Source organism: Pecten maximus, chromosome 3, assembly GCF_902652985.1.
Source record: "Pecten maximus chromosome 3, xPecMax1.1, whole genome shotgun sequence".
Classification (NCBI taxonomy): domain Eukaryota; kingdom Metazoa; phylum Mollusca; class Bivalvia; order Pectinida; family Pectinidae; genus Pecten; species Pecten maximus.
In genome coordinates this window covers 51,177,361-51,188,390 of record NC_047017.1, presented here as the reverse complement: position 1 = coordinate 51,188,390, position 11,030 = coordinate 51,177,361, and the positions used below count along the sequence as shown (strand labels likewise).

The following is an 11,030-nucleotide window of genomic DNA, read 5'->3' as shown; positions in this document are numbered from 1 at the left end:
TTGAACAGAATCATAGCATAAATAGTTTTTGTGTGAAACCCCCAATCAGAAACATCAGGGATAGAGTCAGATGTTGAATTATCGTGGACGTCGAACATTTTCAAAATATGTTGTGTTGCGTTGTTTCCATACATTTTCATAATATAAAAACTGGCAACATGTGGGCAAATAATCACAATTCCATGTGATTTGAATTAATGATTAACTGCTTTACATATTCAACCGGAAGGGGAATATATATATATAACAAATCGCCTGAAGATGGCCAGCAAGGCCTGAAAATGTTAGCGAAAATGTCGTGTTGATTTCATTATTTCTACTATATATATTGCTTTAATTGTGATAAAAAGGAATGAAAGTCTAAATGAATGTTACTAACTGAACAATATCAAATATATAATCTGATGAATTAGAGGGTTGATGTTTTTGATTATCCTCTGACTACCAATCTTCACACTATTCAGACGTGAACTGTTTCCATGGCACGTGTCGTCGTCAAAGTGGGAGACGCTTTCCTTCCCCGTCACGTGGTCTTTTGTTCATTCAGGGATCCCTATGTTAATAGTTTTGTTGTTGAATTGGTTTCAGTTGATTTTTTTGGGTACACATTGGTATGATATACGGGTTACATATGCAGATTTGTACCGCAGATTTAATATAGGTAGTTGTAAATTGCTTTGAAATATTCATTTATAAATTGTCGAAGAGCTGCGGGCCATCGTACTGTGTAGATCGCAGAGTTTGAGGATTTGTCAGTGAAATGTCATTGCAAGTGAAGACTACAAGACAATGCCAGTGTTAATTTGGTGTGATATTAACTGTAGGTGAGGTGTCAATATTCTAGCAGCTTTGGTGTGTTACGATATTAACTGTAGGTGAGGTGTCAATATTCTAGCAGATTTGGTGTGTTACGATATTAACTGTAGGTGAGATGTCAATATTCTAGCAGCTTTGGTGTGATATTAACTGTAGGTGAGGTGTCAATATTCTAGCAGCTTTGTTGCAATAGTGACCCCGGATAGGATTTGCTTTAAATTTCGATAAAAGGCAAAAAAAACGGGTGATTATTAAAATCCTGACCTTAAATATTTTCTCTGTGTATTGACATAAACACATATGTATTGTTCAACAAACATGCTTATTCTTCATCAGAAAGTCAATGTCACCCTACAGGTGTGAGGGAGAAAAGCAATGTTTATTCTTAATCAAAAAGCTCAGTCAGTGTCACCCTACTGGACAGAAGGAGAAACGCAATGTTTATTATTCATTTTATTTCACAAGAACCATTTTACAACACCTGTTTTTGGATTTAAAGCAGTCTAATGGTGGCGCTGCTCAACTGTAAAATACAAATCAATATTGTATTAACAAAATGATACATATGAAAATATTCCGGATGTTTCAGTTTTTACATATTGCATTATTTTACGCGGCAAATTGTTCATCAATGATACAGCTGAATTCTTACGATAACTTAATATGAATGGCTAGCTAAGATTTAGATCTAATCACAGTAAGCAAATGCTTTGATATAACTTCGGGTAAATGTCTCAATCCAGACGGAGCGGACATTACCTTTTCATCCGAGAGTAGTTGATGGTGGATCCGTTACGTATATTTCACCTGAAAAAGACAATCGATCAAATAACCACTGAAAGAGACTAAGGCATTTAGGTGTCGAATATACTCTGTCTATTAGGACCCTAAACCCTAATAATACCGACATGTAAATTTAAGCATATTTTATCTTTCGTTTACTCCCTATCTAAAATCAGTGTATGAACAAATACAACAGCCCATGGGGATCGTGGTGGCGTCAATTGTTTGATGTCTTATAGAACTGAGCTTTTGTGTCATTTTCTTTTATTTTTCTCATATTTTCTCTCCATTAACATAATATGACATACACAGCCTGAGACAAAAAACTAATCTAAGAATAAATTTCTAAAATAAATTTAAGTCCATATAAGACAAGCCATAACAAACTTCAACGGTCAAAGTTCAAGATGGTCGCCTGCAGGCCATTTTGTAAACTTAAAGACTCTACTACTTATTAATATACAACATTGGGAATTTACATAAACAATCTAATATTTCCACAGATAATCGTTTTGAGAAATAGTGATAACAACTTACAATTGTCAAACAAAACTGCATGAAGATGGACATTCTTGAAATTAAAATGCATATATAAAAAAACTAAGGGGAACGATCGTTCTACGAAAGAATGATGACAGATACGAATTATCTACAAAATGATATAGGGAGATTAAAAACCCAACTTGTAATTCAACAACATATTGAAGGCACCTTCAAAATACATAAATGTCGATATTTGAATCCTAACGTGTGACTTACCGTCTGTAGTTGGTGGTTCCGGAGTGGTTGTAGTTGTGGGCGTTGGTGTGGTAGTTGTTGGGGGCATGGTTGTTGTTGGGGGTATGGGTGTTGTTGGTTTTAGTGTTGTCGGTGTTGTGGCTGAACGTAAAACATGATTTCTTCAGATATTTTTATTCAATTTCCTGTATAATGATATACATTAACAGACGTTATCGCACGTACTTTGTATAACACGTTAAGTTATTTACCACAAAACAATACAACAAATCAAACTACAGTACCTCTAGGACAGAATTTCCATGTGTCCTAAATCCATGTGATAACACAGGTTTCACTTCAGCTGTCTAAGTTTGAGTTAGAATTTATAATACTTTTCAGAAGTCGTTCGCAATAAAGTCATCTTAAAAATAAGTCATCGACATTCTTCATTTTACATTCTGTATGGAATAAATTGTTCATAGCCTGTAAACAATTATAGAAGTCCGTATGAGACCATGACTTGAACTACATGACTTTTCTTTTGTTATGCCTTGAAATCACAAAAGGTTGCATCACCAATAATTAAATTAGCTACTAGTCGCAAAAGAATTATCCATCAATTTAGTTTTACCTATATCGTTTCTAGGGTCAGTTTGCCAGCTTTCCTTAACTCAATGTTTTAACTTAAGATCAGAAGCCTTACCAAGTCCCCTGGATTCCAGTATCAATACTGTTTAAGTTAAGGAACGTTTTGTTTTTGAACGCATAACATCATTCCAACAGTTAAAAGTTTACGAGCCTAACCAGCAAATAACAGCTCCACATACCTGGTTATTAATCATTCAATGTTTCTATATAATACTTACCCGAGGTGATGTATTCATATTTGTAAAAAGTTAAAACACTTTAACAAAATCATTTCCCCCATTTTCGCTTTGATATGGAAGTATTTTTTTGTATTTCCATCAATGGTAGAATTACAATATTTTCCACATATTTATCAATGTTCAAGTGCATGTTTATTATACGGGGGAATCAACTACGATGTTTCGATATACATGAATAAACATCATATCACATCAATATATCTATACTTCTGTTCGATATGCACGAATAAACAACATATAACATCAATAAATCTATACTTCTGTTCGATATGCATGAATAAACACTATATAACATAAATATATTTATACTTCTGTTCAATATGCATGAATAAACAACATATAACATCAATATATCTATACTTCTGTTCGATATGCACGAATAAACAACATATAACATCAATAAATCTATACTTCTGTTCAATATGCATGAATAAACAACATATAACACCAATGTATCTATACTTTTGTGTATACTCACATGCTCCTTGGACTGAAAAATGTAAATAAGAACAACGCTTCATACCCGTTGTCATAAAACATGACAATATATCTCATCTGCACAGAAGCAGCATCCACAAAGCTAACACTTACTTGGTTTTGGTGTAGTTGTGGGGGTAGTCACTACAACAAGCAGGTAAAACATGTTCAAGCCAGCAAGCATAACAATTAAACAATTGGGTAAAAAAAATATGTTTATGCAAGAAGACGAATTATCTATGTTTATCATATATTATCTACACAAGTTTCACAACACACAGCATAAGCTATTGTAAAGCATACTATACCTGGCATGGTGGTTGTAGTCGTAGTTGGTGTTGTGGTTGAGGTAGTTGATGTAGTTGATGTAGTCGTGGTCGGTGTGGTCGTGGTTGGTGTTGTAGTTGTAGTTGTTGTAGTTGTTGATGTAGTTGTTGGTACAGGAGTTGTTGTGGGTTTAGCGCTCAGAGCTATGTAGCAATATTGTTTAAAGCAAAAGCAGAAGCCAAATGCAATGCATATGAATATTTCATATAATAATCATGTCACATTTGCAGCAAAGAGAATGAAAATAAAGGCATCCGCGGAAGCACAATTGATGGACTACTTAATTACATGTATCGCCCTAGAATTGTCAAAGGCATAAGCTATGTACTTTATAATATGAAATCAAATATACGAAAGGAACAACAGCGATACAAATACAACTTCTGATTCTTATTCTAAGAATGAAACAAAAAGCAAAGTGTATATGATTTGCTTGAAGAAGTTTGGATATCATAACGTAATCGAATAGGGAGCATTTTGGTAAAAATGATAAAATCATACCATCACATGTTGCCTTTCGCACCTCGTTTCTGATGTTACTTAAGGCATTAAAATCGATAGCGTTGAAAACATGATGATTGTCAGTGGCGATTGTATTTAGCTCCGATTTATCGACATTCGATCCGATCCCAATACTGATGACCGTCGTATTTCCAAGCTGTTTAAGTTTTGAAGCCTCAGCAACAGTTTGTGATGAGTCGGTTGAGGCGCCATCTGTCAGTACGATTACGAAGTGATGAGAGCCAGGTCTTGCTCCCGCGGACGATTGAAGACTATGTTCCCTAATGATCTTTAAGGCTTCGCCGGTTGCTGTTGTACCCGAGTCGTAGTTTGCTTTCTGGATCGCTGAAAGGACCGACTGTTTATCCCCGTATTGATTTAAGTCAAATTCAGTTGACGCGTGTGTACCGAAAGTGACAAGGCCGAACTGCACATGACCAGGGCCCACTGGGAAACTGTTGACAAATTGTGCCATAAAGTCAAGCGACTTTTGGAAGTTAACAGATCCTTCACTCCCAGAGGCATCGATCGCAAAGACCATGTCGGCTCTGTCGTCATAACCACAAGCTGAAATACACAACAAAACCAAGCTGGAATGTAACAATGACGATTAGTTTTGCTTTCATATAATCAATATATAGAACAAGTTATACAATAAGCAGCTTGGAAATCGATATTTATATACAAATGTAGATATATTAAAAACATACAGAAAAAAGTTACTCACTGTTACATGTAGCAAAAGTAATTTCTGAGCCAATCTGTGACAGAGAATTAAAGTTAGCAACCTCAAACATGTGTGACGAGTCGGAGGCTATTTCGAGGAGTTCATTGCGATTGACACTGCTACCAATACCGATGGAAATGACCTTCATGCCTGGAATGTTCTTAAGAAGCGTCGCCTGTGTCTTGGTCAGTCCCGAGCTATAGGATTGGCCATCGGTCATGACAACAACGATGTGAGTAGCGTTTGTCCGACCGCCGTGACTCGGCAGAAAACCAGTCTGTCGGGCGTACTTCAGGGCGTCATCTGTGTACGTCAGGCCTCCGTCATAGGAAACATGAGAGATCGCATTCATCAAGGCCTGCTGGTCGTGGAAGGCATTTAATTTTATCTGTTCGTCTACGTGGGTGGAAAATGTGGCAACGCCCACTTGCACATTGCCTGGACCGATCTGGAATTGACTCGCAAAATTCTTTACGAAATCCAACTGCTTGTTGAAGTTGGTCCTTGTTTCACTTCCAGACGAGTCAAGTAGGAAAATAATGTCAGCAGCATTTTTTCCGCATTCTGAAATTAATCAAAATACGTACATGTAGTATTAATAAAAAATATTGCATCAGACATTCAATATGTAAAATGTGATTTTTCATTTCCTTTTTCTTCGAAAAATAATACACTGCAAGATGCATAAATCATACCGTAGGTAAAGATGTTCAATCCCATCCATGCTGAGTGAATAAATTAACAATGAACACGATGCTGAACTTGTATCAAAATTAAAGTTTTCGAATATATACAGGAAAGTAACAGAAACGAAATCAATAGGGGAAACAAAATATAAAAAGTCCAACAAGAGCAAAATATATAGACAAACAAACAAAGAACTGAAACTCGTTAGACAAAAAAAAAAACACACAACCCAACGACAGAAACAAAGAACATAAAAAACAAAGGAGAAATAACAAGAGAATGAATCCAGAAAGACACGATTATCGCACAAACATAGGCAATTCATGCTAGGTAAACATACTCACTTGGATCAATATTAGGTGCCTGTGTAGGAGCTAAAAAATTAAGAGAGATGTGGAGATAGAATATATAAATTTAATACATTTGAAGAAATTGTGCAGGAAAACACAGTGAAATATATGTCATCTGTTATTTTCCTTACCACAAATAGCTTTTAAGTAAAGAAAATAATATCGCTTCTATAGAATAGAATAGTTTGCTGGGTTTTTTATTATTATTATTATTTTTTTTTTTTTTAAATAAAGCATTCTTTTTCTCTTCGGGTTTCTTATCCTAAAAGAAATAGGTTAGGCCATAACGATTATTATAAGTCTCGCAAGCCAAACGTACATCTAGCGACTCTAGTATATGATATTTTCTATTGATTCAACCGATTTACACAATTTTAATATATATTCTTTTCAGAAATACACGGAACTTTTATTTCGAAGTAGCACGACTTCTAACAAATAGCAGTCATTGTTTCCTCGTTAATTTTCACTGACTAAAGAAGCAAAATCAGATCAGAGAAACACCAAATGCGTAATTTGATTATTGTCTACAATAAGATCTTTCAGTGTACCACTGCATCCTGACTAAAATCACAATGTAAATCGAAAGGTTCTATTAATGGATTGTATTAAGTGAATTTATATCATATTGCAGTAATATCATTCCTACCTCCACAAGCCGCGTTCTTGAGTTCGATCTCGATGCTTTTGAGAACGTCGAAGCTGCTGACACTGAACGCATGATTGCTATCTGTAGCAATAGTGTTGAGTTCTCTCTGATCAATGCCCGACCCTATACCGATACTAATCACCTTCACGCCCATATCTCTCAGGTACTGGGCCTGTCTGCTGGTAGATGATTTACTGCTGGACTGTCCGTCAGTCATAACGATAGCAATCTTTTGGGCGTTTCTTCGTGCACCATGGTATGTAGAAGTAAAGTGGAATAGTCGAGAGTATTGTAGACCTGCGTCAGTGTGTGTCGTCCCGCCTGAGTAGTGTACATTGTTGAGTTTGTTCAAGATACCTGCCTGATCATGGTACGTGTTAAAGTAGAACTCGTTGTGTGCACTTGTAGAGAATGTCACAAGACCAACCTGGACATTTTGAGGACCAATTTGAAACTGCTTAACGAAGTCTCCCATGAACTGCAGTTGCTTGTTGAAGTTTGTGTGACCCTCGCTACCAGACGCGTCCAATATGAACACGATGTCGGCTGGTTGAGTTCCACATTCTGGAAAAAAACACAAATTGTTTTCCATTGCAAACTGGTCACGTGTTGTTTATGTCATAAAAAATGCTATTTTTGGTTCTTTCTGTTTTGTTTCGATTAAAAAAAAATGGAAATACAAAAAAAAACATCGATAATGTTCATGATTTCAGGTATCCTTGGATAAAGGCTCACCTACCTTGATCAGGCTTTTCCGCTACAACAAAAATTTACAACGATGTTAATAAGTAAAACATAATTAAGTTTCATTAATATTAACCTACATGAAGTGAAAAATATTATATTTACAAACACCAAGAATCATCGCGTAACCATTGTGCATTTTTTTTGTAAATGTGATCTTCCCTTTCTAGAAAAATATGAAAATAGACAACTTTTCAGGTTTAAGCTTACATTTGCATGCAGATGCTTCAACCTCACTCTGTATTGTGGCAAGGGCATTGAAGTCTGGGACCAAGATCATGTGGTCAGCGTCAGTTGCTATGGCCTGGAGTTCAGATTTATCTACGTCGCTTCCTATGCCAATTGCCACGGTTTTAATTCCCGCGTCGTGCACGAGCTTCGCGGTACTGGCTGTGGCCGCAGGGTCATGTGACTGTCCGTCCGTCATCACCACCAGGATATGAGGGACGCCATCACGCATACCGTTCGCAGACGTGAAGCTGTTGTTAACGATGAATTGTAAAGCCTCGTCTGTGTATGTGTTCCCTGGTAAGTACTGTACGTTATCGATAGCGTTCTCCAGGGAGGTACTATCGTTGTAAGTGTTCAGCCAGAACTCGTTATTTGTCAGTGTCGAGAATACAGCCAAACCCATCTGAACGTTGTCATGTCCTATCTGGAACTGCGCGGTAAAGTTCTTCATGAATTCCAACTGTTTGTTGAAATTCTCACTGCCTTCACTTGCAGAAGAATCCAGCAAAAACACTATATCGGCTTTCTGTCCCCGACATTCTGTAACAGAGAAGGTGTGATTCCCGCCACGCATTAAGGAATGCTTTGTCTCATATTCAATATACAATGTGTTCTAACGAATCATTATCTATATCATTTATTGCCGTTGAACCCTATCTATGATCTATCCCTATGATCTCATCTCGCATTATCCTTGAAAGGCATTGAACCCCGCCTACTTAAAGCGAATTGTCCAATGAGGAAACGTCTTACTCCCTGAAGCCGCAGTTTATACTCTTGGCAATAATGTTATGATTTTATCGTCCGCAGATAGGGTTCAACGGCAGTAAACCAGACATGTGGTTAGAAACATGTGGAAATATGTTCAAATATGACAAATATAAACAGTATATGATATAACAATTCTTACCATTTGTTTGACATGTGGCAACCTCAAGGCTGTGTTGGATGGAGGACAATACGTCATAATTCTGTACCTCAAACACATGCGCAGAGTCTGTGGCGATAACATTGAGCTCGGCTTTATCGACTCCACTTCCTATACCAATAGCGGTAACTTCCGCTCCCGTCATGTGTAACTTGTTGGCCTCGTTTATTGTTGCCTGACCGGAAGTAGACTGGCCATCAGTCAAGACGATAACCACTTTAGCTGCATCTGGTCGGCCACCATTGACTGCAGAAAAGCTCTCATTTCTGACATGCGCGAGGGCCAGGTTGGTGTATGTTGTTCCGGTGTGGTATTTGATGGCGGAGATGGCCCCAAGGACCTGGGTTTTGGAAGGAAATCGGTTAAGATGGAATTCATCAAACACACTGTCGGAGAAGGACACCACGCTGATCTGAGTATCTGATGGTCCGATGTCGAACTGTCGGACATTGTTTTTCACGAATTCCAGTTGTTTCGTGAAGTCGGTCGACCCGATACTACTGGAGGAATCGAGAACAAATACAATATCGGCCTTCTTTTTACCACATGCTGAAAAAGGTAAAAAAAAACCATACGTATCAGTAACAGGTGGGCAGTTGGTTTAATACATACGTTATGATAATCACTATTTTGAGTGGGAACATATCAGTTTGCAATAGAACATGTATATAGCTTAGGAAATATGAATTATCAATAGCATTTATCAAAAAGAGTTGTTTTCTCCAACAAATATTATTGTGAGTTAAATAGAAATTGGAAAGAAAAATATTTGAAAAATTTAATGTTATGATGATTGAGCTAGTTACCGGCAGAGGGAGCTTGGCAAGCTGCATTCGTCAGTTCAGTCTGAATGGTTTGTAGAGCGTCAAAGGACTGCACTTGAAAGACATGTTGACGATCACTGGCTATCACGGCCAGTTCGGATTGGGTAATGCCATTCCCGATCCCAACGGTGATGACCTCGACCCCGCTGTGATGGAGAGCATTAGCAGCGACCGAGGTTTTAGACGGACTTGTAGACTGACCATCTGTAAGGACAATAACGATTTTCTCGGCATCCGAACGTCCGCCATTGCTCGAGAGAAATGAGTTTTGTCTTGCAAAGTCTAAAGCCTTGTCGGTGTTGGTGATTCCAGACGAATACGCCACATTGTTCAGCGCTGACAGAACCGACGACTGAGTCTGGTGATCGTTTAACCAAAAGTTGTTTTTGACACTAGATGAGAAAGTTATGGCGCTGAACTGTGTTTTGTCAGGGCCTACGTTAAACTGCTGCACAAATCTCTTCACGAAGTCCAGCTGTTTATGGAAGTTTGTCGATCCTTCACTTGCTGACGAATCAAGAATGAAGACGATGTCGGCTTTTTCAGTACATTCTGTAACAAGTAAGACTCAAAGCTGATACCACAGTTTTAATAAAATTGTGTGGTGATAAGATATTCGGTATCCAATATTTTCGAACATCTTACATCCCCAAAGCTTTAAAACGAAAAACTTGTATAGTTAATTACGGACCTGCGCCGAAAAGACAGGTGGGGTATGGAACTAGATTATTACTATTTTGACATCAGTAAAACAAAGCAACCTCGTGTTTCCTATTAGATAACTAGTATACACTAACAATATGTATATGCCTAAGTCTTGTAAAGTGAAAAAGGAAGGGTAGGTCAAAACATGTTGGTACAACTTGTAGTACGTACACGTTATATTCTAGTTTGAAATATTTAATGACTATAAGTCTTTCAGAATGACAAATGCCACATAGAACTCGAGAAACAATTTATTGTAAGTTCAACGCTACTTGTACCAGTGACAAGTCTAACATTCCAATAGTGATGACCAAGGCTTTTAATTATTATTGAACGAAGAATTATTTAAGAATAAAATCATTATATAATTGACATTTGTCGTTTTTATGTATACGAATATCGTACGTGGTATTCGGAATGAATGAATTTATTTTTATGAAAAATAATATAAAGGTACATGTATTTACCGGGATATTCTCATTAAAAAAAAGAAGCAAATGACCTGTCACAAATATGTCTTTAGATTAAGTTTACTTACGTTTGCTAGGCTGAGCTGACGTCTGAAGGATTAACACTCCGAGAGCTACAACAACGAAACTGTACAGGTGAGTCGCCATCTTTCAGCACGTCTGGCCTCTGGGAACTGGAACTTTACGAACACGTGTCGTCTACAG

General features: G+C 37.3%; 1 protein-coding gene across 4 annotated transcripts; it reads right to left on the bottom strand.

Annotated features, from left to right (window-relative positions):
* Nucleotides 1-1,256: 1,256 nt before the first annotated feature.
* Nucleotides 1,257-11,030, bottom strand: LOC117324497 (collagen alpha-6(VI) chain-like). 4 transcript variants are annotated; one of them, XM_033880379.1, is made up of 14 exons: nucleotides 10,895-11,030; nucleotides 9,634-10,203; nucleotides 8,810-9,376; nucleotides 7,879-8,439; nucleotides 7,664-7,681; nucleotides 6,925-7,488; nucleotides 6,270-6,299; nucleotides 5,239-5,802; nucleotides 4,512-5,078; nucleotides 3,992-4,153; nucleotides 3,798-3,827; nucleotides 2,359-2,478; nucleotides 1,576-1,623; nucleotides 1,257-1,339 (listed from the first exon to the last, which is right to left on the bottom strand). In XM_033880379.1, the coding sequence occupies exons 1-13, from the start codon at nucleotides 10,971-10,973 to the stop codon at nucleotides 1,580-1,582; spliced, it is 3,876 nt and encodes a 1,291-aa protein (XP_033736270.1). In that variant the 5' UTR covers nucleotides 10,974-11,030; the 3' UTR covers nucleotides 1,257-1,339; nucleotides 1,576-1,579. The 4 variants fall into 4 exon arrangements, with proteins under 4 accessions (XP_033736270.1, XP_033736271.1, XP_033736273.1 ...); XM_033880380.1 differs by having other exon boundaries at nucleotides 1,257-1,341; nucleotides 1,579-1,623; XM_033880382.1 differs by lacking the exons at nucleotides 3,798-3,827; nucleotides 3,992-4,153 and adding an exon at nucleotides 3,685-3,696.

Bases quoted from the DNA above. Each gene is read 5' to 3' on its own strand.
- LOC117324497 (XM_033880379.1), bottom strand. From the start codon at position 10,973: ATGGCGACTCACCTGTACAGTTTCGTTGTTGTAGCTCTCGGAGTGTTA. The intron at 8,440-8,809 runs GTAAGAATTGTT...TCTCTGTTACAG, and splicing joins TGCCACATGTCAAACAAATG to AATGTCGGGGACAGAAAGCC. The intron at 3,828-3,991 runs GTATAGTATGCT...TGCTTGTTGTAG, and splicing joins GACTACAACCACCATGCCAG to TGACTACCCCCACAACTACA.